The 27,477-nt window shown below is 37.3% G+C and overlaps 1 protein-coding gene across 6 annotated transcripts in view; it reads left to right on the top strand.

Annotated features, from left to right (window-relative positions):
* The window catches only part of dock3 (dedicator of cytokinesis 3), a 218,800-nt gene that overhangs the window by 41,114 nt on the left and 150,209 nt on the right, over nucleotides 1-27,477 (top strand). For all 6 annotated transcript variants that reach the window (XM_058373970.1, XM_058373975.1, XM_058373974.1 and 3 more), the window contains exons 2-3: nucleotides 1,342-1,425; nucleotides 15,569-15,609. In XM_058373970.1, the coding sequence (XP_058229953.1) occupies nucleotides 1,342-1,425; nucleotides 15,569-15,609 (125 nt within the window). The remainder of the gene's footprint in view (nucleotides 1-1,341; nucleotides 1,426-15,568; nucleotides 15,610-27,477) is intronic.

Below are 27,477 nucleotides of genomic sequence, written 5' to 3'. Positions count from 1 at the left end.
ATGCAGATAATCAGTTCCAGCCACCCAGAAATATGACCAATATTACCAGTACGAAGCGTATGTAAACTGTATGGCTGCTTACAAAGAACTGACCCAAGCCAAGCATTCCATGTCAAGGGTCCTCACAGGAAGTCATGCCACCAAGCTTGGGCTAAAAATAGAACAGACCACCCACGCCCGAAAAAATCACATAGCTTTTTTTAACATTGGTATCGTGGGTTGACTCTTTCGAAACAGCTTCGGTTGGTTTCGCTTGGCTTTCCACTGACGCAAACAAGTTTTGAACGGCTTCCGGATGTAAGCGCAACTTAGCCGCCATTCGGTGTAGTTCGATCGTGTGCCAAAAATGCTTTGTATGCCGATTCAAAATTTCAAATCTTAATGCGAAAATTTGGCACTGTATTTACACCATGAAAGCTGATTGTAAGTTAAAAAAATATATAAAAATATGTAGTTCATCATTGTCAACCAACACAATCGTTTTGATACCTAAAAAAGGTTTAAGCTTAATATTAGCTTTACCTTTACAAATATTTACTCATTTGTTGATGTGTCTGTGAATGAGGTGTTGAGACATACATAGACATATCCATTAGGATAATGCTCAAGAGCTCCTGGAAGATGTCAGCCTTCAGGCAATTCTTAATAGTAGGGGGGAAATGTTCTTGGAATCCAGCATAATTCCAGCACTGATAATGCACAGGCAAGAACAGTCTCTAGGTCAGTCCCTGATGTGACCCAGCTGTACATTTCACTGGACCCTGCACTTAAAAATACTGTAGCATACTGTGCTAAACGTGTGGAAAAGACAGTTTTCTAAAAATGAACCAGAGCAAACACTCTGTTACAGCTTATCACATGCATTTAAAAAGTAAATTATAAACTCATCAAACCACAAAATAGCTTCATGCTGCATTAGCTGCATTAGAATCTGACATTTTTTACATTTCATTTTATTTACTTGTTTACCCTTTATGGTCTTATTATGGTCATATGAACAGACAGGAAATGATGCGTCACACATTAAGTTCAAATCATCTGTTCAATGACTGTAGTGCTAATCAAAAGTGGTAATCAAACCATATCTGCTTCACATTAATGTGCCTTATTTAGAGCCACGACCTGATCATTCATTTTTAGTCAGCTTATCCAGACCTGCTGTAGTGCTGAAGTGTATTGTATCTCATCAGAGACGGATATTCTTTGCGCTAACTATAAATATAAATAATTTAATACAACCAACCGTGTCATAACGTGCACTCTGTAAGAGATGGATAACTAAAACACTGTTCAGGAATTTGCTGAGTTTATTTCTAATTCTGTGCCTGTTTCCTGTCTCAGTGATCTGCAGCTTCCGTGGCTCTCTGCCTCATGGCCTGAGTCTAGAGATTGGAGAAACTGTTCAAATCCTGGAGAAGTTTGAAGGTAAGTTAGTCTCTATCCACCATTGTACACTGTACTTTTTAAGAGTTTAGCCTCGTTTTTGAGAAGATTTCCCATTAATGAGCGATTTTCTCAGATCTACAGTTGTATGCAGATCGGAATTAGGCCAACTTTTTGAACCCAGGGCCACATGCAAATTTAAAGCGATAGAGTGCTCTTTTAAAGCTGCTTGTCAACTTTGCGATGGTTTTTTACCATTTGCGTTTCCCTTCCTGCTGGCTTTCTTCAGTGGTTGAAAGAGGAAAAAGTACATTATGCTAATAAGGACAGGAAGCTTCTTGCACAAAACATTGTTAACATTGTTAAAGAATATATTCTTTGAACCATGAAACTTTCCTAAGAAATTGCTGCTAAAAAACTTGTTCACTGTATTCAATGTAAAAAATAAAGCAGGTTTGCAGCTAAATAGGATGAATTGCAGGACGATGTCAGAACAGATCATGTTGGTATTGATTTTTGTAGAATTGTAGTTCACACTCAACACTTTTTGCTGAACAGGAAAACCAGACATACTGTATATATACACAGGGCATGAGTATACCAGATCCACAGTTTAAAACCAATAATTTTTTATATAAGTTTTATAATTTTTTTTAATAAGTTTTTTTGTGTGTTTGTTTATATCACAATAGTGTTTAATTCTCAAATGAAAGTTATTTATTTATTGATTTATTTATTTAATTAATTTGACATAACAGCACGACTTTGACAGTAGTTCTGGCTGCAAAGATATGAACGCTCCATATGAACTCCAATAAAAACCAAATAAACAAGTAAAACAATTGTAACTGATGATAGCACAGTGAAGTTTTTTTTTTGTAATTAGATATTTATTCAGCATTTCTGTCAACACACTTTGTAACCGTCTGACAGTCGGACATAAAGCTGAAGAAAGTAAAACATTAAGTCATTACAGGGACGTACATCAGTTCACGGATGTCCTATAACATGAAGTGTAATTATAAATAGATAAAATGCATGGTGTTTCATTGTTTATGAATAAAAAAAAATGTTTTTAGTGTTGAAAATTGCTGAGATGTACAGTATGAGCAGTAAAATCTGGTGGAATGTGCTGTTAATTAACACCTGAACACACCTTCTTGTCATTGATTATTTAGCACGAACATCTCGCCCTTTCAGCTTTTAGTTCTTATTTTATTACTTATTTACTGTATATAAATTGGCCATTTAGTAGCAAAGTGGTGGATGGCGGATGAGTTATTACCAGGGTTACATACCTTAGTTGGTTCTTCTGTTAAGGATCTGAATTATGTCCAGACATTTCAAGCACTTAAAACTTGACTGTCCAGCAATGTATTTAGATCTGCCTGTCAACTGCTATATATATATATATATATATAAAGAGAGAAAGAGAGAGAAGAGAGAGTTGCTTTTTTTTAGCATAAGAGAAGAAAAGTACAAATACATATGCTATATCGTTGTAGGTTTTATGCCCCTGTGGGTTTTTTGAAAGAGACACGGGTCGGTGGCCGTATGTTTGGTGCTTAAAGGTCAGTCATAAAGAACACTCGTTCTGTTCCGCTGTCATTGTTCATGGCTTCAGTCTGACATTTGAGGGCCTCCAGGGCCAGGATGAGCGACGGCACTGGAACTTGCAGCTTGCTGCCTTGGTTGTCTTTCAGTGATGTGTTGCCTCGTAATTGGGAGAGAAATATGTTGCAGTCTTTGCACTACTGGGCTTCAGAAGATTTCCCCGCCTTTCACTTGTGTTATCAAAATACATTGGTTTCATGCTTGTGGTTGGCAGTGGTACAATGTGAAGCACATACTGTATATACACTACGTGGTCAAAAGTTACTGGACACCTGAACATAGCACTTGTGTGGTTTTTGAACATCCCATTTCAAATGTAGTCACTTAATAGCTTCCACACTTTTCACTACATTTTGGAATGTGGCTGTGGGGATTTGTGCTCATTCATGTACAAGAGGGAGTTCAGGAACTCAGGTTGGGTAGAGAGGTACAGTCAAATTTCAAATTCATGCTAAAGGTGCACAGTAGGGTTGAAGCTCAGGCTTCTTTCAGGACAATGGAGGTTCTTCCAGTCCAACCTTAGCAAATCATGTCTTCAAAGACCTTGATTTGTGACCTCTTAGTTCTATTGAAGGGAAATTGTAATGCTTAAGCAAATAAAGACATCCTATATGCTTGTATCCTTCTAACTTTGCAGAAAGAGTTTGGGGAAGAGCCACATTTGGGTGTGATGGGCAGGTGTCCACAAACTTTTGGTCATATATTGTAGCTGTTTGGGTGTTGAGGTTATTTAAGGGCAACTTTAGGACACAGTGATATGGGTTACTCCTGTCACTCCAGTAGGTGTGATCAAAACTCAGGGCTACTAGAAAGTCACTGGTGGGAGCTTAAAGAAAACCCTAAATGTAGCTCAAGTGGTAAAGGCTCTGGGTTGCTGACTGGAAGATCAGGGTTTAAGCCTCAGCACCGCCAAGCTGCCACCGTTGGGTCCTTGAGCAAGGCCCTTAACCCCACCTGCTCCAGAGGCGCTGTATCATGGCTGACCCTGTGCTCTGACCCCAACCCCCAAGGATGGGATATGAGAAGAAAGAATTTCACTGTGCAGTACTGTATATGTGACAAATAAAGACTTAACTTAAACCAGGAGTGGACAAACCATTCACCCAGCCACCTCAGATACTCTTTTTTTTTTTTTTAAGAAAAAGATCATGACTATGGCTATTACAGTTGTCCCCTACGTAAGATTTTATAGACTCATTTGTTTCTATATTAATGCATTAATGCACTGTTACATTATGTTAGCTACCATTTTCAGCCTGCTCCGTTTTCATTCAACCATAACACTGGAGTGGGCAAAAATGATTTTACTTGCCTAGTTTCCTTGCTAATGACTTCATGAACTGTCACCCTGCTTAATCCTCACCTGCTGAGCTCCTGTAATATAGTTTGATGGAAGTGTACATTATCACCTGCTGTAATGGTAATGATAATAATGATATGGTTTTATATTCATATTACAGTTCACATTCATGTCATCTTTTCATAGTACAGTTTCACATTCTTGATATATAAATACTTTTATTTCAAATGTGTAAAATGTGTTCATTCATACAATTCACTTTCTTACTAAATCTTAGGACAGGAACAGATAAATTGAAAACTTTTCATTGTTTTATGATATAAACGTTACGATACACCGATCAGGCATGACATTATGAGCACTGACAGGCACCTGTTAGTGGGTGGGATATATTAGGCAGCAAGTGAACATTTTGTCCTCAAAGTTGATGTGTTAGAAGCAGGAAAAATGGGCAAGCGTAAGGATTTGAGCGAGTTTGACGAAGGGCCAAATTGTAATGGCTAGACGACTGGATCAGAGCATCTCCAAAACTGCAGCTCTTGTGGGGTTTTCCCGGTCTGCAGTGGTCAGTATCTATCAAAAGTGGTCCACAGAAGGAACAGTAGTGAACTGGCGACAAGGTCATGGGTGGTCAGCGCTCACTGATGCACATGAGGTGCAAAGGCTGGCCCGTGTGATCTGATCCAACAGACGAGCTACTGTTCCTCAATTTGCTGAAGAACTTATTGCTGGTTCTGATAGAAAGGTGTCAGAATACACAGTGCATCACAATTTGTTGCGTATGGGGCTGCATAGCTGCAGACCAGTCAGGGTGCCCATGCTGACCCCTGTGCACCGCCAAAAGCGGCAACAATGGGCATGTGAGCATCAGAACTGGACCACGGAGCAATGGAAGAAGATGGCCTGGTCTGATGAATCACATTTTCTTTTACCTCATGTGGATGGCCAGGAATGTGTGCACATCATTTACCTGGGGTACACATGGCACCAGGATGCACTATGGGAAGAAGGCAAGCCGGCAGAGGCAGTGCTTTGGGCAATGTTCTCCTGAGAATCCTTGGGTCCTGCCATGCATGTGGATGTTACTTTCACACATACCACCTACCTAAGCAATGTTGCAGACCATGTACATCCTTTCATGGAAACAGTATGCCCTGATGACTGTGGCCTCTTTCAGCAGGATAATGCGCTGTGCCACGAAGCAAAAATGGTTCATGAATGTTTTGATGAGCACAACAAGACTTGGCCTCCAAATTCTCCAGATCTCAAGCCAATCCAGCATCTGTGGGATGTCCTGGACAAACATGTCCGGTTCATGGAGGCCTCACCTCACAACTTACAGGACTTAAAGGATCTGCTGCTGTTATGCCTGATTGGTGTATATGTATGTAATAAGATATACATTACTCAGTACTGTTGCTCTCTACTGGTATATTACGAGTTATATGTGCTGCTGTAGTATCTTTTTTTATAACATAATTGAACTGTACGAACGACAGATTTATTTATTGCAGCCATACTTTTTTATCCTCTATCTTGTTTATGCACATCTAGTGTTGCTCCTATAGTATTCTATTGTACTGTATTTTTTTTTAAATAATGTTCTTGGCATTGTATATGTTCAGCTGTTTTTGTTAGCCCTGTTATGGCTGTTTGTTTTATGTTTATATTAGTAATATATTAATGTTATATTAGAATGGCTGTTTTTTATCAAAAGTCTTTAAAAAGTAGATATCATTGTAAAATATAATAAAATGCTTTGGGATGTGGTAGTTTAGTGGCCACTGCTTGGCCCCTGAGCAAGTCCCTTAACCCTCAATAGCTTAGTTGTATAAAATGAGATAAATTGTAAGTCACTATGGATGAAAGCATCTGTGATAAAATATTTTAATATAATATATGGTACTATAATTTACATTATGTACATTATGCTTCAAGTTCAGCTCGGTACAAAAGTTTGCATACCCTATAAGACAACATGAAGGGAAAAAACAAACAATTAAACAACAGACATGAGTATGTAGTAATTGTGAAGAAGAGCAAAGGAGTAAACATGTAGAAAACACATACACTACTACAGAACTGTAGACTGAATTAGACTCATGAAACAGTGACACCAGGATCGACCATCCAGTCAGATGTTTCATTACTGTGAATGTAAGCAGGTTATAGCTGGATGAATAAAAGTGCCTGGAGGTCAACAGATAAGCTTTGGGTAAATAGGTGAGATAAGCACATGCTACAGAAGAATCAGGGCTATGATTGCAGGGGTAAGCAGTTCACTGTACAAATCGATCATTTCCCTGCTGCTCTTTGCTTGTGGAGTAATGGATGCTTGGGAAATCGAAGCGTTTGAAACCTTTCAGTCTGATCTGGCATTAGTATGACAGGAGTTGGCAGGATGACTGGACTACTCTGGGAGGCAATGTTTTTTTTCTTCTTCTTCTTCCTGTAATCATCTCTGTGGGAAACAAAAATGGGCACTGTCCATTTATTTATGGATTGGACTCCTATGGGTCGGACTTTGCGGATTCCTGCTGTAAAAATCATTCAGATATTTTAGCTTTTCTAAAAGTTTTTTTATTGAGAGTCTCCAGTAAACTGAAGAGTGAAAGTGCTGAAAAAGAAAGGAACAGAAAAAGCATGTGTCATCCCCTCAGGTCCAGAAAGGGTGCGAGAATACTTTAGAGAGAACATTGCCGCACTTTGTGAAAGACCTGCAGCAAATAACAGGCGAGACTTGACAGCACATGCCCTTCTGCAGAAACTCTGTTGGGGGAAAAGACGGCACATTTCATCAGGTGTCAGTCACACTTGTCTTGGTTGTAGGGTTAACTGGCGTTCACTACATTATTGTGATAGTCAGTTAAAGTTGTTGCTGCCAGCTAACGTGCATCTACACAAAGGCACTGGGTTTCTGAACCAGCAGTAGGAGGATATAACAATCATAGCTGTATTTTACTATTTAAGAGAGATGAAGGGGAAGATGATAAAGGGGAAGGTTTTTGTTTTTTTCCCCAAATCTAATTAACACTAGCCAGTGTTGATTAACCACAACATGATTAGCATACTACAGTTAATACTTATGTTCTGAACCAAAATCTCATGTAACAAACATATTGTGCAGTTCTGTGGTTAGCAACATAAAATCAGTGTTGTTGTCTCCAGCTAATGTGGACATACACAGCAGAGCTTATTAAGTTTCTAAACCAGAATTTTGTTAACCTCAAAAGAATACCGCACTAAAATGTTCACCTGCCAAAGAGTAAATGAACTTTTAAGCAGAGCAGATTGTTAGTATTGATTGTTAGAAATACTAAACACTAGCCAGGTTTCATTAACCGGAGCTGCTAAGTAGCAGCAGTTTACAAGCTGAAGTGAAGTAAACATCATTAAGATATTTGCAACAAATAAAGCAGTTAAATTATGTTTTTGGTTGCTAGCTAACTTAGTAGGCACATTAAAAATAAGGAAAGCGAAAATTGAATATTACAGAAGACTTTTGTCAACCAAAGAAGAAACTCAACAGTGTGTGTTTAATTGTACCAAAGTAATTAAATCCACAATTCAGATATATTTGGTGGGTGATGGATTTGAGGTGATTTTGCAGTAATGCACAGAAAATTAAAAAAAAAAAAAATCTGCATAGTCATTTTACAAAGTGGTTGTCTAATGTCCACCTGGGTAACTCTTTCTCTCTCTCTCTCTCTCTCTCTCTCTCTCTGGCACTCAAACGTGCATAGTGACCAGCACAGGAGAAAAAAACAACAAAAAAAATGTTGTTAATCATTTTCTAATCAACATTCGCATTATCAATCATATCACCATTATAATTATAATCAAAATTCTAATTACAATTAACACTTGGATATTGTCAGATTCGTGGTCAAAATTTGCCATCTATTAAAGGCAAAAATTGAGGCTCAGTTTTGACTAGTTGTGTCCAAAATATTTCAGTGGCATCTCTAATAAATATAGTTGACCAGTGCAGAAAATACAGCGATATATTATATGTTGTATTAGTGAACTCTATTTATCTTGACAGAAACCATGGGCACCTGTGCGGATTGAGTCGAGAGCTTCCTTCCAGGCGGTGTCTGTTAATATTGGAGAGTTCAAAACACATGCACAAATCATTTCAGAGTCACAAGTTGATACACAGCCTTTTTTTGTTGTGTATTTTGAGTGATAGCACATACTAGCATACTCTGATGATAAACCGCAGAGCTTCAGAGTAAAAGATGTAATGGTCTGGAAATATATAATATAATATAATATAATATAATATAATATAATATGATATAATATAATATAATATAATATAATATAATATAATATAATATAATATAATATAATATAATATAATATAATATAATATAATATAATATAATATAATTGGAGTAAATCATTGGACTTTGTGGCAGTTTGAGATGGTGTAAAGACTGATAAATCGTTCCATAGCACAAGACTATTTAACAGGCATGCTCTTAATTTTGGGATCATTTCCTAGCCAGTCACAATTCTCGCGCTACGAGCGCTAACAAAGACGGACTGTAGATGATTAACACAGCAGGTGCAGTGTCTCCATTTGGGACAGATGGACACAGGTGCATGCCATTCAGGCAGCCGCTCATGAATATTTTATGCTGTTGTTGTATCCGATCATTAGCAAATAGCCGCATCAAAATGTTAAGTCGTCAGCAGAGCGGGAGCGGAGCTGTGTTACGTGTCGAAGTGATTACAGCACATCCAGAACGAGCCAAACCTCTGAGCAATTTTCTAGAGAATTTAACCTTTGTCTTCTCTCTCTCTCTCTCTTTCACACACACACACGTTTTATTTTATTTCGTACCATTTTCTATTCTTGCATATTGTACTGGATTGTATTACTCATTATACACAGGGGGCCAAGCACTTCCTGATTGCAATTCATAAACGGAGTTCTCCAAACAATTTGTCGAGTCTGTTGAATAATGTATTTTTGAATAACAAATATAAACTGAGTAAAAGTTTGCATTGTAATTTGATAACTGCAGAGAGTCTAGCTTCATACAAAACAGTAAATCAGATTATGCCTGCACTATTCTTTCTCCGAGCCCACAGCTCGTGGCACATGATTATAAGAGACTCAGTGTCTGAGCGGTTGGATGGTTTTCTTCCAGACAAAGACAGACCCAGCCACCAGCCATGGAGCGGAGTGGAGAAATCGATACATAAGATTGAACAGCACCATAAGCCTATGGTTGAATTAGATTTGGAATGAGTCCTTTGGTGTGCTGTATAGCCACGCGGTATTGGATGAGACGTGTTTTATGGCTTCTTTTGCAAGGTTTGAGATGGAACATCATAGACCTGCGATTGAAAGGAAAATGAGATTGAATATGACATGCTTGCAACAGCAGCCTGTTTTATGTCTCTGTATTTCTTATTCTGCGTGTCATGCCCCACTTGCATTTGAAACCTTAATACACAGTGTATCATTACCTACATCCTCACATAATGCGTAGGTACAGCAATGAATCTTTTTTTCTGATCAACTACATGAGGTACTCTTGGAACTGGTAATAAAGACATGATGATTTGACAGTGCTGATATTGTATTACAAAGGATGAAGTGCTCAGGCCATAAACAAGAGCTTGTTCTACTGAGACGTGCTACGTTCACTTTTGCTGTTCTTCCTTTTGGATGTCAGAAGTATTGAATGCAGTTGCTTGGTCAGATTTCTTCACTTCCCCACATATTGACAGTTCAAACCATTCTTCCCAGACTCGTGAAATTAATACATTACAATTATAGCATTAATACATTCTGTATTTTTCCAAAATGCTTGTTTGTTTGTTTTTTTTACCAAAAACAAACACGAAAACAATTACTTGGTTACAATAACCTGGTTACATAAGTGACTACTCCCCTTAACTAATCCTTGGTTAAAACACATTTTGCTTGCAGCATGGTACTTAATCCTTTTGGGTAAAGGTTAACGCATGTTAGTGTAGGAATTTTAAGGGGGTTCTCTTGTGTGCGGCTTTTTTTTTTCTGATAGGATTCAGACTGGGGATCTGACTAGGCCATTCTAAATCTTTGAACATTTTCTTCTGTAGCTTTTGTTGACATGGATTTGTGCTTGAGGTCATTATTATGCTGAAAGGTGGAACTTTTCTTTGTATTCAGCTATCTAACAGGGTCTGAAAGTTTTGTGCTTAAATAGTTATGTATTTAGAGCTTTAAATGGTTCCATATTTTTGATGAAAAGAAAGCAAAGAAGCATCCCCACAGCATGATGCTGCCACCAGCATGCTTCACCATGTGCCATGGGTATGGTATCATTTGGGTGATTTACTGCCTTGTTTTTAGAATTATGCCCCAAAAAGTGTGGTCTCATCAGACCATAACGCATTTTATCACATGGTTTGGTAAAACTTATGTGAACATTTGGCTGGTTTTGATCTAGCTACCTTTCACTAAAGCTGAGACCGGGAGTTACCAGTACCAGGCAGATATTCTGGCAACTCCTTTAATCAAGCTGTAGGCTTCCCTAATCAAGCTGTAGGTTTCCTCCTGTCCTTTTGTCATATTTAGAGAGACATCCTGTTGGGCAGTTAAGGTTTCAGGTTACTGATACCAAAGTCAGGGATTGTATATATGGCATAATGGCAAAGTTAAGGCTTGCAAGTGATTAATTTTGGCTTTTTATGAAATTGTACAGACAGATATTGGCAGATATTTATTATAGTGGCTGATATTTATGTAGAGGTCAACCCCATGGACTTGAAGAAATTAGCAGTGCTAGAGTTAACATGTGAAAACAAGAAAACATTTTTTTTTTTCGTTTGTCTTCACTAACTGCTTTATCCTGGTCAGGATTGCAGTAGAACCCACAGCAGACTCTATCCACTCTCCTGTGTTTTCATTTGCCTTAATTTATAAGAGATAAAATAGATGGTTTCACAGCTTAAAGGTGAACATGATTTAATAAAAGCTTCTTCTATAGCTACCGTTAATAAGAATGACACAGTTTTACACAGTTTTAGTCCATTGTGTTACATAAATGGCTTTAAGATAGGCACAAGAAATGGATTCATATTAAAATGATTGCAGATCTAGCTTACCTCTTAATTAGATCCCATGAGTATGTACTCTGGACTCTTTTCTGCAAGTGGAACGTACAAAGAAGCAGGAGAAAATAATCAAAGGGAATTACAGTGGAATTTCAGAGAATATCCTGGCAACACTGGGCATGGGGAGAGAATGCTTCCTGGATTGGAAACCAGTACATTGCACAGCAAGAAACTAGAACATGATACAGTACAAGAAAACGTGTCAACCATGGGACCACATCACTTGGAGTTTCACTATAGCATTCGAGATTTCCCAAAGCAAAAGGATGTATGTGAGCATTTATGAAGCAGGATTTTAAACATTAAAGTGGTCTTCTGATGGACACAACGAGCTCATAATACTTTATGTGTATCCTATGCATTCTTGTATAGTCTAGTCATTTTTTAGTTCTTTATCCTGGTTAGAGTGTTGTGTTAGATCCAGAGCCTGTCACAGAAACAGGACACAGGCAGGACACCAGTCTAATACACACATTCATACTTAATGTAATAGCCATTTCTGGTATTTTGCAGGCAAGCTTATTCAGAGCAATTTAGATTTTATCACATTTAACCTCAACTGAGCAGTTGAGGGTTAACCCTTAGGAGTCTGCAGGTGTTTTGGGGCCCTGAAGAAGTTCTGACATGTCCTGACATTTGTGTATTTTTCAGTTACTTATAAACATATAAATGGCTAAAGTCTGATTACACTGTATTCAGCACAAACTGGGCTACAATAATATGTGAACAGCATGTATGTACAAGTTTGTATATTGGAGAAAATAACAGTTATGCGTGATTATTGAAAACAACAAAAAAAAATAAGTCACTGAAATAAGACCACAAAACACATTCATAACATTTGTGTACAAGACTTTTGTGACCTGGATCTTGTAGCCTGGAGTTTTTACTTCGAAATGATGTGACAAAGACAGATTTTCTAAGACACTTTTTGTTTAGAAAGGCCATATGCGAGGAGGTGTGAATGATCATGAATAATGCTGTAATTCACACCAGAGAAGACAAAGAGCCGCATAATGAGCTGTATACTTACCCCTTTCAGTCAGGTATGTGACTGAGGAAAGTGCTACAAGAAAATAATTTGAGGACAAAAACATATTTCTTTGTTTGTAGTTAATTTAGAATAACTCAAGATTCACTTGCAAGAATCCCAGGAACAGTTCAAGATAAATAAAAAGTGTAAAAACAGACATTCAGGGTAAAATGGTGCAAACAAAAACAGTGTAGGATATATATATATATATATGTAATAAAAAATAAAAACTGAAAAAAAAAGACTTTCAGGGTAAAACAGTGCAAGATAAAAAAAAAAACTGTGCAAAAACATACATGCAGGGTAAGGCACATGCACCTCCAGTGTCTGGGGGCGTGGCCTTGTATGTAGATTACCCAGACTGTTTTCCCTGTGAATAGCGTGTGGGCGTGTCCTGCCTCAGGTCATTATCAGATAATGAAGTGCGACAGAAATTCTGTGCCTGTGGTTTCACACGGATTACATAAACTGAGAATGTTTGTTTTGTGACTTGCATCATTTAAAAGTAGACCCTTTATGCTTTCTATAGATATATTTCTCATGTCTGTGTGTGCGGTATTCGCGGAGTTTCAGTTCATTTTATTGAGGCGTTTCAAAAATATTTTCGCGGAGACTGAGACGGCTGAAAGCGCACCCTGTTTATTTTCTTTATTTTACAAAAGCACAATGTTTTGTGGATATTGTGAGTGTACATAAATAAAAGTAGACCCTTTACAGATTCAAATGATGTACTACACTTATGTGTATGATCAAAAATGACGGAGCATTTTAAGTTCTTTTCACGGTTACCAGAAAAAAATGCAAGTGTTCCCTCCGGTGGGTTGGCCGACTCCTAAGGGTTAAGGGCCTTGCTCAGGGGCCCAGCAGTGGCAACTTGGTGGACCTCGATTTCAAACTTACAACCTTCCCTTCAGCAGCCTAACCACTGATCTACCACTTCCACGTGTTTGGAGGTGGGAGGAGAAACAAGGCGAGAACAGGGAAAACTCTGCCCAGACAGTAACCTGAGGTCAGAACCAAACCCTAAATCGGCAACGTAACCTGCCTCACCACTAAAACCGCACTTCCTGTATTATCTTATACATTCCAAATATCCATTACATTATCGACTCCCCCAGAAAGTAGGTTCAATATCTGAAAATGAAAATGGCAGTCAATCAGTCTGTTTTAATGGTCCAACAACACAGAACAGGTCAGTTGTTTGGCTATGTGAATGGTTCCAAGGTTCTCCGGATATATGGTCATGCTGGAAGTGTATCGACATTAACTATGGTTATGGAGATCAAGAGCCTGAAAGTCAGCCTTGCATCGATCCAACTGACCCACTTATGTTCATACATCAATACTTAACCCTTTCATGCATAGTCTGCACACTCAGGGACAATCAATTTTAGGCTCTTTTTAGATTTTAGGAAAATATATGAAGGAAGATCACTGGGAATCCAATTAACTGGAGGTATTTGTGTAAATTAATCTAAACAAACATGGACTGTTTACAGTTATCAGTCTTTGCTAACTTTCTATGAAAAAAAAATCAATAAATAAAAAATGTAAACGGTAATTATTTTATGTTTCAGACAGCACTAAATGCCTTAGATTTTTAAAAACAAGGTGTTTTTAATCATACCTTGAACTGTGTACAATTGTTCCGAAAAAAATAACTTTTTTGTCTTCAGAATTGCATATTTTAGACATGAATGTTAAATGTTTTGGACATTAAAATATACAATTTAATCTGCTTTCAGGCATGCTGTTTTAACTGCATGGGCAATCTATTTACTGTTGAATATTTGATATTTAGACATACAAAATTCATATGTCATGCAACTTTAATTTAAAAAAAATTAATAAATAAAGACAATATCTGAAGAATTTGGATATGTTTATCAATAATGTATAAGGGATTACTTCCATAGCCGAGATCAGGAGAGAAGATTTTTATCTAACAAACAGAAAAAACATTACTTTTTTTTTTTTATATGTACGCAAGTGATTAGAATGGCATTTGTATATTTTATCTTTCCTCGCGCTTAAACCATTTCATTTTGAAACATTTTTAATTTGCCTGCATTTATGAGATAGATGGTTTCACTGCTAAAGGTTGAACATGATTTAATAAGAGCTTCTTCTACAGTTACTGTTAATCAGCATTAATATTACACACTTTCAGCCCATTATACGATATAAAATGCCTTCAAAATGGGAGCGAGAATGGGAATTATTTTAAAATTATTGCACATCTACCTCGCCTCTTAATTAGATCCCATGAGGTCTCATCCTGACTCTTCTCTGTAAGTGGAAGCGAGTACAAAGGAGCAAGAGGAAATCACTGACACTGAATCATTAGCTACATTTATATACAAGCTAATAATCCATTAACAAAGATAAGATTAATGGACTCACTTAAATGTTAATGGAAATATACATAAATATAATAATTGTTGTTGTTCTTGTTGATGTCCTGTTGGGGTATTTATTTATTTATTTATTTATTTATTTATTTATTCATTATTGTCTGAATTGGTTAAATAATAATAATAATAATAATAATAATAATAATAATTATTATTATTATTATTATTATTATTATTATTATTATTATTCGTATTTTAAATTAATTTAGTTAGTATAATTATTTCCAAACACAAGTCTTTTAATCTTATTTATAAAATATAAAATTACTTATAAAATTATTATTGTTGTTTATAATGATGATAATGATGCCACTGATGCTGATGATAATGATAATGCTTCTGATGATGATGATGATGATGATGAAAGCCCAAAATTGTATTACACCTTAGTGCCATTAGCCTGATGTTTTGTGATGTTTAAGTGTCATGAAAACTGTATCCTTATGCATTAGAGTGTTTCAGTACAAACCTGGAATCAGTATTTCAGTAATTCCCTCACAGTAAATCCAGCTAAATGTTAGAACTGGTATCTGTTGTTAGTAACTATTGAAAGTTTTTTCTCCTGGAGGTATTATGGTAGCTATAGAAAACTTATCTCCTCTATTGCTTTTTTACACATTTAACAACAACATCTGGCCCAGCGTGGTTGTTGGCAGTGTGTGTCGATTCCTGCAACTCTAAACACATCTTGTCTTTTTGTTTCAGGATGGTTTCGAGGATTCTCCACCAGGAAACCTAATGTCCAGGTAAAGACTGATAAGAACGATCCTCCTTCTCTTACATTGAATCTGCTTCCTTGTGTAAATTTGTCGTGTTTTCCCAAGTTAGCTTCAGAGCGTCACGAATAAAAGTCTCTAAACGCGTTTTGATAATCTCGCCTAATATGTGACTTCAGATGTGGAGAAGCACTGAGACACTGAGAGTTTTACATTCCCCACAGTTTCATCCACCGGGTTTGTCCTTAGAAATATACTGTACATTTACGTCAGTATGCATTTTTTTCCCCGTATATATCCTATAAATTAATGCATTTATTTAATTGTTCCTTTCTTTCCCCATCATGTTAAAATGTGTGAGTGGATGTAAATAACTGCCAAATCTGATCCCTTGCAAATAAATCACTAAGTGATTCGAGTCTAAAAGGTGAGATGATGCTTACAAAACATATCTGAATTGTGCCAAGAATGACTGTGCCCTTAAATTATGTGAAAGAAAATGATGTGAATTTTACAAGTTGCCTGGGAGCTCGAGGTCAGAATGAGCTCTGGGTTTTTTGTAGTGAGCCGTTGTAACGTCGCTTGGCAGACTTTTAAAACATTTAAAGGCATATTTAAAAAGCTGCCACTCTCTAGCACCTCTGAGACTGACAAACTCACATAATCTCATTTGTATAACACATTTATTCACAGTCTGAGATGAAAAAGAAAGCCGTTAAACACTCTTTCCTAATAACAGTCAGGTTTTTTTTTTTACTGAACGGCAAGCTTGATTCTTGGACGCAAGATTTTTGCAGGTTGCCTCAGTTGATCTAACACAGACCATTTAACATTAATGAAATACCAAAGTGTCTGATAAATAACCTCAAATGGGCAAAATGTACAGTGGACTGTGGAGTTATGTTGCTGAAGGTAGTGAGTCCAAAACCCAAGAGTGAAGCAGAGCCATATGTGGGCTCTCGAGGAACTTTTCTTTTTCTTCTTTTCTTCTTTTTTTCACAGTTCTATGCCTGCATTGTAATGTAAAGAGCTTTATAACAGTCTGGCCTGTGCCAGGTTGTGTTGTGTACCACATAATGATAACGAGCCTCATTTACCAAGCTGGATATAAACGGATTTATTCGGGAATTTTTTTGGCGGAATGTGGTATTTGTGAAAATCCATACATTTTGTAAAAACGTTCATATCACATTCATACTCCTGGGATTATGTGAATGTACACATAGAAGACGTCTAACTATCATATCATATCATTTGCATGGATTAATTATGTCTGGAATATATGTCTAAGTTTATATTGCTTATTTTTGTTACATTTACAGTATTTAGTTGATGATCTTATCCAGAGTGACTTGAAGTCTCTCTCGAAAACTGAGTACCTTCACAGTTGTTTTTATGTTTGTATTTATTATTAATTAAATAATTATTAAAAAAAAGAAATGAATTGTTAGGAAGCTGATGGAAGATTTAGAGCACACATACTATTATTCATATTATCTTTTATGGAGTTTTGTGGGTGTCACTTCATGCAAATGAGCAGACTCAATACATTCTCTAAATCATTATTCATTCATTTTTTCATCCTTGGATCTGGAGTCTATTCTGGGAACACTGGGTATAAGTAAGGAGTAAACCCTGTATACACACTTTCGTCCACTTATTAACATCTAGAACCAGAATTTAGCAAAACCAAATCCAACCTCTGGCTTGATTTTGGAAGGTGGACACTGGAAAACCCAGAAGAAACTCATGTGGTCACATGTGGAGGCGAAATTGTACATAGACGGTAACGTGAGCTGAGGTTCATCATACCTGTGAGGTGGTACAGATGCCTGCTGTGTCAGCATTGCAATCTTGCAACTTGCATTCATGTATGCACTAGTGAATTGTGATGCAGTACATTGGACTTTAGAAAATTTGTATGAACCTTATTAGTGTTTTGTGGAACTTTTATCTAGTAATCCATTTATTTAAAAGGATACCTTCAGGACAGTGTTTAAATGTAACTGAATAAAAAACATTTGAAGTCAGCTTCTGCCCAAAAGGCAACTCTGAATTTCTCCAAAAATTGGCACAAAACAACATTTTTTCCAATAGCATATATTTCAAATGATTCCTGTTGTATCTACTGAGGTGTTTATACACAATTGCTTATTAAAAGAAACAGTAATAAAGAGATGAAAGTAACACGCTCACATTCAGTAACTGATCAGGGTCACGAATCAGGAGCCCATTCCTGGGAACATTGGGGCAAAAGATGGGACACGAGTCCATTATAGGGCATCATCCACACACGTTCACGCTCGTTCACACCTCTGGGTAATCTGTCCTAGCCCAGAGGTGTCCAGTCTTATTCGCAAAGGACTGATGTGTGTGCTGGGTTTCATTCCAATCACGCAGAAGCCACACTTGATTCCACCAGTTTAATCAGCTGATCTTGACTTTCAATAGACTCAGGTGTGGCTTCTGCTTGGTTGGAATGAAAACCTGCATCCTCACCTGCCCTTTCCAGATAAGATCTGACATCCCTGTCTTAGGCAATTCACCCAAGGAAACCGGAACCCCTGGAGGAAACCCACACTGACATGGGGGAAACACACAGACAGTTACCTGACGCCATGATCGAGCCTGAAACCCTGGAGCTGTGAGGTGGCAATTTTATCCACAACACAGCCCTCATTATGCATTTCTGTTAACCTCCATTGATTAATTACTATTTTTGGGTGAAGCATTTCCTCAGAATCTGTCAGGTAAAATATTGTATCTTGTAAATATTGTGAGACTATTGTACACAGAGGGTCATTGTTAACATTCATGACATCCACAAACTCCAAGCATAGGACAAGAAGTCAAGCATTATGTACTTTTTCATGCTTTCACTGACCTAATTAGACACGGGCAGAGCTTAAGCCAATGTGAGGTGAGGACACAGCACCCTCCGCTAAGCTCTTCCAGCAAACAAGAGAGTTGGGGAGTGTGGAGAAGGGGTTTAACGTAACGCGAATCACATTCGTCATGGCTGGTTCCATCTGCTGCTTATTGCTACGGCCAGGTATTAGCTGAGAGCAGAATGTTGTTTGGATTATGTGTAGTTCTTTCTCATGGCTGAAGGAATCCCTACCTTGAAGAACTTTATGGAATTCCTTTAACATTGTGAGTCTGTACTGAAATGTGACAAATCTGAAAATTATGTACATATGTCATTAGGTTGCATCAGTGCCATATTTTTTTTTTGTGAATGAAGTACAAGTGTACTTTTTGGGCAATTTGGCAATCCTGATACTGAAATGAATAGCCTACTTAGCTTAGTACTAAGCAATCATGGCCAATCGGATTAAAATGGTATTTAAACAGAATCAGTATCTTTCACACAAAGTGTAAACGCAGCAAACCGATCACACATAAGCAGTATCAGTATCAGAGTGTGGTAGTTATTATGACTGCAATGTACCGTGAGAAATCTGTAGGTGTGGTTGAGTGAGCCAAAAATAAAATATGCATGTCTCAGTGCTTAGTGCTCGCTGAACTGAAATGCCCTCGTGCCTGACTGCTACTTTCAAGAATACCTTGTTGACACATTTTTAATGGCCACACTGGGTAATACTGCTCTGTATACTTTGGATGGATGCCAGCCTAATCTCTGTTAATGAGACGGTTCAAATGCCATAAAATGGTTTATCATTTTGCTTCTATTGGAGGAATATGCTGAAGTTCCTTCTCTCTTGATATTTTGCAGAGCTTTGATTATTATTTGTAATATACCGTATATCTAGTCATAATCACTGTCATAATATCATGTGGTATCGGGCATCGGTATTAGATGCTGTATCAGAATCATATCAGTATAGATATATTCTTTATTCATTTGTATTATATTATTTGTTCATATTACTATCGATATTTCATATAGAGATATAAGAAAATTAAAGGGAATGAGATAATACGCCTTTCTGAGATCATGGAGTTTATTTATGAGTATAATTTTGTGAAAGGTTGAGACTCGTTCTATATATTATCAATAATCCTTTATAGACACATGACCCCCTTCCCCTCTTTTTTTTTTTTTACAGACTAAAAGATGTCATGTCTAGCCATGTAACCAAGGATTGACATTTTCAAACAGTTTCCCTTTTATGCGAGCAAAGTTCACCCCAGAGAGGATAGTGTTATGCCTCCGCTGACCTTTAAAAACAAATACTTTGATAATATACAGAGGGCCTTTGTCTGAATCCCTTCTAGTAGCGTACAGCTTTGCCTCATGAGACCTTGAGGCAAAACATCCCAAAAATGCTCCGGAAACAAATAATCACGTTCATTCAAGATGATATGATGGCATTTCCCCCACCCCCCCACCCCCCATGGCAGCCAGAGGCTTTGCTTTTTAGCTGCCACCGGGCTGGTATTAAAAAGAAAATGTCATGATTGTGCAGGGAGAAGATAAATGACAAAAGCTCATGGGAAGTATTAGAGAGAAAATGTAAAAAGTTACAGTATATTGATGTGCCTTTGAGGGGAACTGCTTGCTGCTTGGTGTAAATAGGATTCTGTTAGCATTGTACACCTCAGTTCATGTCTCTTAGTCAATTGACAATCATTTGTCAGACACGTGAATTGAAAGCAATCTCCAAACGTGACCTATACGTATAGCAGAACAGTCGAGGGTTTGGTGCGATACTAAAAAGCCCTTAACAACACCCAGTTGCACCAGTTGAATGGAAGTTTGATCTTAAATCAGGCTGTAATGGTGACTGTAAACATATATTGACAGGAATTTATTTAAAACTAGTACAATGTGTTATTTTGGTTGTTCCACAGATGCTTAAGCTAGTTTTAAAGTCAAACGTAACAGCTGTATATGTTTGTTTCGAGAGTTGAGGCACGCTTGAAACTACTCAAAATGGATCTTTTCACTATGTATTTTGCACGCTGTATATATTTGCACACACACAGCTCTGTGTGTTCGTCTCCTCTCCCTCGGCTTTCATTTCTCCTTCTTTTTTCCCTCCCGCAGCTCACTTCCCTCGGCTCTGCCCTCCATTCACAAACTGGTTCTTCCCTCGCTTCTAGAATATTCAAACTATAGGCTAAAATTTTCTCAGATGCAGGTTACTAGCACAGAGCTAAGTCTCCAAAATACACACTTACGTCTGTCAACACAGGTTTACTCTAAAAAAAGTAGATTTCCCTGCCAATTATAACCCTTGGCTGGGTACAGGTGTGCCACCCTGCATGGCACCTTACACATTCCACCAGGTGAAAGCTTGGAGGCATGATGTGAAATCCCGATTTTCGTCTGTACGGACCGTGCCATGTGGCAACACTTCAAAGCACCATGCTGGACGTGGCCGCCATCCCCACTGGTGTCAGTTTCTTCTGCCAGCCAACGCTAATCTACTATAGAGGTGACACAAGGCTGGCATGTGGCCTAGGATTAGCACACCAAGCCTACATTGAGCAAACTGTAGGACCAGACATTCAGTGTCATTACCTGTGTGGACATGAACGTGCCATATCTCAGATTCCTGATAGGTTTCTGTCCAAAAATTTGATCAAAAAGTCAGAGCAAAAACTCATCAGTCAAACAAACGAGAGTCCAAAGCACACACTTGCTAGATCAGCATTTACTGTACAAACGTGTTTCCATCACCTTTTATCAAAACTTCTCCTTCCTTACTGATATGCTGAGTCTTCCACTTTTTTTTGTTGTTGCAATGTTTAGACATTTTTGACTTTCTGCTGTTCCAATACATTATGACTACATTCAGACGCTGCAGAAAAAAAACATAACTGGAAACACTACAGATAAGGTTTATATCCTACCCTTAACTCATCTGATTTTGTTACCGTTAATGTTGATAAATATCATACCATATTTAAAAATCCACAGACACTTAATGCATTATGATTTCATGACCTTGATGTACCGTCTCATGATTACGTTAAGTTAGGCCCATGATTAACCATTGGCACACAATAAAAAAAAAAAAGAAATGGATGCAAAATAATAGGTTTGGATTAAGTGGTATTTTACAAGCTGATGGTGGAAGCCATATTGTTGATCGTTACAACTATAATTTTTAATTTAATATATTAGCAAGATAATAGAAGTTTATTTCAGTATGATCTGTGGAATTTCTACTGGATTTTAAGAGGTTAAAATGCATTTTTCTTGGTGGCTCAGTAGTGTAGTGGGTAGCTGGGCAATGTGTACTGGTCCTTGGTATGAGCCTGATCTCCTTCCAGTTCCCTCCAATCTCACAAAAACATGCCAGTAGGTAAATTTGCTTTTCTAGATTGCTCCTAAGTGTGAATGTGTCTTGTTTGGCACCCAGTGTTCCCAGGATAAGTTCCAGATCCCCCGCAATCCTGTCCAGTATAAAGCAGTTAATGAAGATGAATGGATAAATGAATACTCATGACTTTCACAGCATGCAACGTGAGCCTTATATAGGCGTGTGGTGATTGTAGAACTATAGATTCTTTATAGAATTGTATTATCGAATTATAGGCGTTGTGTGTGTGTCCTGGGAGTCCTTCAGGCATCCAGTGCTTTAGATGTCTTTATTATTTAAGTTAAGAGTTTGTTTAGTGATTATAGAAATGATGTGTGTGTGTGTCCTGTGAGTCCAAGGCTTTAGATGCTTAAACTTTGTAGGATATCTCATGAGAATCTTCCTAATGACTTTTACAGTTTGCTGACAAGGTTAGTCTTCTAAAAGCAGTTTAGCAAATCTGAAAGGCTTAAATCCTCAAGTTAAAATAACATGTTCATGAAACCCTTTAAAGCAAACAGAGCATATTTCTTGCACGTAATTAAAGCAAGGACAGTTGGATGAAACCTTAGCGTAAGTGATTGTGAAGAAGTGGCAGTCTATAGGGAAAAAACGTGTTGTCTCCTGCTCCATCACCATGATTGATGACTCGGATGCTTCCCAGGAGCAACAGCATCTGAAATGTGTAGTGGAATGTGGAGGAGCATGAAGGCACATTTTGCAGCGAGATCATTTCGTCACGGGTTTAGGAAGTGTATTAAAAGTCTACACCAAAGTATGACAGAACCGTGTGTGTGTGTGTGTGTGTGTGTGTGGCATCTTGGGAAAACTTTTTACTTTGAGAATGTAGTTCTTATAACCACTGACTTTAGCTGAAATAACCATAAATAAATAACAATTTAAAGTCTATTTACCCCTAAAAGTGAAAAGCAAGAAAATGACATTTAAGGATTTTATTTTCATTCCATTGAAAGACACCCGGCCTCTATTTCTACATCTATAAACCAAATCTATTTATGGAAAAATTATATATATAGTTTCAAAATGAAATTATATAATGGGAAAGTTCTCACATAAGTCCATGTCTCAGCATCGGAGTCACATTTAAAAACAAGCCTTATCATCATCTCTTCACTCCATTAATCACAATAAGTGGGAAAATGATCACTGATTAATTCCCTTAGTTCTGTTCTGCTGAGTCCTCAGTATTAATTTAATTGTATTAGTTCATTTAAACATAAAACTTTATCCACTGACATCTGTCCAGACTGTGTAAATGCTCTTCACTGTGATAAAATTTTAAGATCACATGTAGCTCAAGGTTTTTTAAGTAGATAAATAGCCAAGGAAAGAGTAAACAGTTACTTAAACAAAAATATCATTTTGGTACCATGTACTGTATATACACTGATCAGGCATAACATTATGACCACTGACAAGTGAAGTGAATAAGACTGATTATCTCCTCATCATGGCACCTGTTAGTGGGTGGGATATATTAGACATTTTGTCCTCAAAGTTGATGTGTTGGAAACAGGAAAAATGGGCAAGTGTAAGGATTTGAGTGAGTTTGACAAGGGCCAAATTGTGATGGCTAGACGACTGGATCAGAGCATCTCCAAAACTGCAACTCTTGTGGGGTGTTCCCGGTCTGCAGTGGTCAGTATCTATCAAAAGGAACTGCTGCTAACATCTTGGTACCAGATATCACAGCACACCTTCGGGGATCTAGTAGAGTCCATGCCTGGTTCTAAGACTGAGCAAATAATATTATAAAAGAATGCCAAAAGAAGCCTTTAAACATATCCACTATAAAAGGAACAACTGTACTTTTATTAGGAAGACCTGTTCAATCTGATGTTTGATGTGAACAGAAACCTTTGGCCAGTTTTCTGCATGATGTAATGCACTGGGTTGCTGCTACATGACTGGATGATAATAGATTAACAGGTGTTCCTAATAAAGTGGACGGTGAGTGAGGATGTTGTGAAATGAAAAGGTACCAGCGTTCAACTAATCTGGCTCTTACATGTGCTACAGAATCAACTGAATTTTAAAAAGAAATGAAACTATACAAAAAGTATGTTAACATTATGCAATGTGTTGCACATCTTAGTATCAACAAGTCACGCATTCCTCTCTTTAACACGGAGAGTTTAGAAAAATAAGTTTATCAAGTCTAGCTCATAGCTCTTCTGGGTACCAAAGTTAACTTTCTTGTTTTATCTAATTTCTATTGTCCTATTTTCAGACAAAATGACAAGAAATGACTTCTCAGGCTGGCAATAAAATAAGCAGCTCTCAGATTAGCATAGATACTATACAATAAGGTAAACAATAGGCCTGGGTTTGATTGACAAGTGAGCAATGCGTCCTGTCAGCAGTCTGAACAATGCATGTTAAGCAAAGGGAGTTGGGCTGATGGTGAAATGGTTGGTGAAATGACAAAATCACATGACATATGAGGAGAAGTAACATTTACCCCAAAGCGTAATCATTTTTTATTTTCCATTATGCAATTCTGCAAGAAAAGTGTCTTTGGTCCTGGCCTGTGCTCTGTTCCAAAGATGTTAAAGTCAAATTTGTGAAGATTCAGCTTCTTAAAATTCTTATGAAGTGTCTGGATAAAGTGTCTGAATATGAGTTTTAAGGAAGAAAAAAAATTGTATATATATATATGTAATATACGTATATATGTATATGTATATATACGCAATCACACACTACGGGCAATTTAGAGACTCTGATCAGCCTAGAAGCATGTCTTTGGACTGTGGGAGGAAACCGGAGCGCCCGGAGGAAACCCACCAAGCATGGGGAGAACATGCAAACTCCACACACATAGTGAGTGGGAGCGAGATTCGAACCCAGGACTGGAGGTGTGAGGCGAACGTACTTATATACAGTACATATATATATATATAATTCCTAATTAATTCAATTTTTTTTTGCTAAATATTGAAAATATAATTATAATTATTTATTATAATTATTCAGAATATTGAGAAGCAAAGTTTTATCATTTTGAATCTATATAAAACATTTATTTTTACATTCTATTAAAAGCTTCATTTAAAAAAATGTGATTAATTGTGAAGCCCTACGTTAATCATAATGTGAGCTCTGCTGCTGGACGTTTGTGCCATAGAAGTAGACACTGTAATCCAGGGGTCAATGACTAGAGGAGCTCACTTTATCATTTGTTTGCTTATTCGTACGTTGGCAAGCAAAGAATAAATGTAACTGGACTTTCATAAATTTTAATTAAATATCCTCCACTTTAATCTATTATGATCAAAACTTATTATATCTTCCTCAGCTGCCATCATGATTTGGCTCAGTTTGATTAGATGAATCTTGACAGGATCTAATGCCAAATTCACTGAGTTGTCATAATATACTGAGCATGAGCCAAGACCTAGTCCAAAAAATAAAAAATAAAAAAACACCCGTCTTATATTAAGATTTTTTTTTTTTTTAGGGTCTGGCCTCCTTTCAGGCACAGCAAACAAGAAAGATGGGCTCAGCTTGCTCCAGTTCAAACTGAAGAACTCCAAATTGATTAATCACCTATTCTATGCTATGTTTTTACCTTAAAAGAGATGCCTTTTTTTTTTCAACCATTCATGTCATTTATTTTTTTCTGCTGAAGGTTTCTATTCTGGTTTCTTCAGCCAGACTCCATCAGTCTCTAAAGCCTCCAAAGATGAATTCCAGCCTATTAGAGCAGATCATTACTCTTTACGCTAGCAGAAACGCAACCCACTACCACACATGGAGAGGGATCAAGTGGGGGGGGTTAGAGAGGTAGCGCGAAAGCTGACAGGTTGTTAGTCACACATTGCTCAGCTATTAATCAGCATTAGTGTGAGTTAAAGATTTAAATCTTATATTTATAAAATCTGCAGAAAATCAGCACTCCAGCTTATATTCACTATAAAGGCAGAGTGTTATTACTAAATCTACCGTTTTAGAGCGATGCTTGTGCTGTGATCTGTCCAGGAAACGGCATATTATCATTTTATGACTGTTACTTCATGTTAATATTTTGAAGTGATTTTGTAGCAACATAGGTAGAAGTAAAAAAAAAAACACATTTAAAGCAAAGTGTCTTAAATAATTGGTTTGATTATAATAAAAGCACTGAAGGCATTTTCCTCATTAGACACGGCATCTTTTTGGTTTTGTAACTGAGTCCAAATGATGGTTTTTGATTGCTTTTGAGTGCTTAACTGCTCACCGAGGGTGGATTCGTCTGTTCTTTATTGCTCAATTAATTACTTGATGTTTAACAGAAAAAAAAAAAAAAAATTTCTAATAGGCAAAGGAGACGGCATATACAACAAGCCTGGTTTCTCTTAGTGTTTAATGGAACATGGTCTAACAATATAGGAATATGTAACAAACAAACATTCATGTTCATTAAAATGAATATGCATTCATTCATCTTTAGTAACTTCCTGCTCAAGATTTCTTACTTATGGTCATGGTGGTTTAAATTAGCCTACAAGTTTGTTTATATTTTGGGGAATAGAAGCGATTATTATTAATTATTAACAAATAATTATGAACTGGAGTGATGTAGCTGAGGTTGAGGAACTGTGACAGCCAGAAGTCTGAATATAGTGTATCTAAATAGAGCTACAGATACTTGGAACATTAAACAGATACAGATAGTTCCATTATGTCACACCCCTTCCTGTTGATCATAATTCATTTTCATATCTGCCAAATAAACAAAAGTATTTATTCATCATCACAGTGGATCTGGAATTTATCCCATGCAGGTAAACACAATGAATGGAACTATGCCCTGGAAGGGTATGTCTGCCCATTACAGGGCATCACACATATTTTTACCTAGGGACAATTAAGAGTAAGCAATACACTCAAAATAGTATTTTGCAAGATAGAACAGAACTGCAGAACATGGAAACATGGAGCTGGGAACAGTACTTACCGTGCACTAGATAACCGCCTCATAATTTTAACTATAATTCTTAGTTCCTTCACTTTCTTTATACACGTTCTAACGTAACATAAAAGAAATCGCATGTAGGACGTTGCCTGTGTAACAGTAATTGTATTTGCTGAATTATTCCTCCTCCTCAAAGAAAAAGTGAAAACAATTGTATTCTGGGACATCAACAAGGCCTTTACAGACTGTTTATGTACTATCGAATTATTAAGCAAACACCAGTTATTCTGCTTCCCACATAATGAAAGAGAGAATAAAAGGCTGTCAGTTACGGTTCTGACATGCAGAGGCTGTTTCTTTTGCATTTCTTTTGCTTGAAGCGGGAAATGCTATTCTTATTCGGCTTAGCGTTGACCTTTTCTGCTAAGTGAGCGTTCAGGCGGAGGCAGGGGAGCTGCACTATCTCTACTTTGCCTCCCCCGATTCCTTGTTCCTAAACAGTTTGAGTACACTCTAGCTGGGAGCAAGACCATTAGTAACAGCTCAATGTGTTCACCCCACTGGCTTCACCGTAGCATACCTGTTTTTGCAGGATGTAGTAACATTTATGACTGAAAATGCCATTGGTGACCGGGATCGGACTCAAACTAAGGCCGTGTCTGCTTCAATTTTTTTAAAATTTAATGCACACTGGGACTGTGAGCATAA

The sequence above is a fragment of the Hemibagrus wyckioides genome, linkage group LG21 (assembly GCF_019097595.1).
Source record: "Hemibagrus wyckioides isolate EC202008001 linkage group LG21, SWU_Hwy_1.0, whole genome shotgun sequence".
NCBI lineage: Eukaryota > Metazoa > Chordata > Actinopteri > Siluriformes > Bagridae > Hemibagrus > Hemibagrus wyckioides.
Note: the sequence above shows the minus strand (reverse complement) of the source record. Positions and strands in the feature narration are given on the sequence as shown.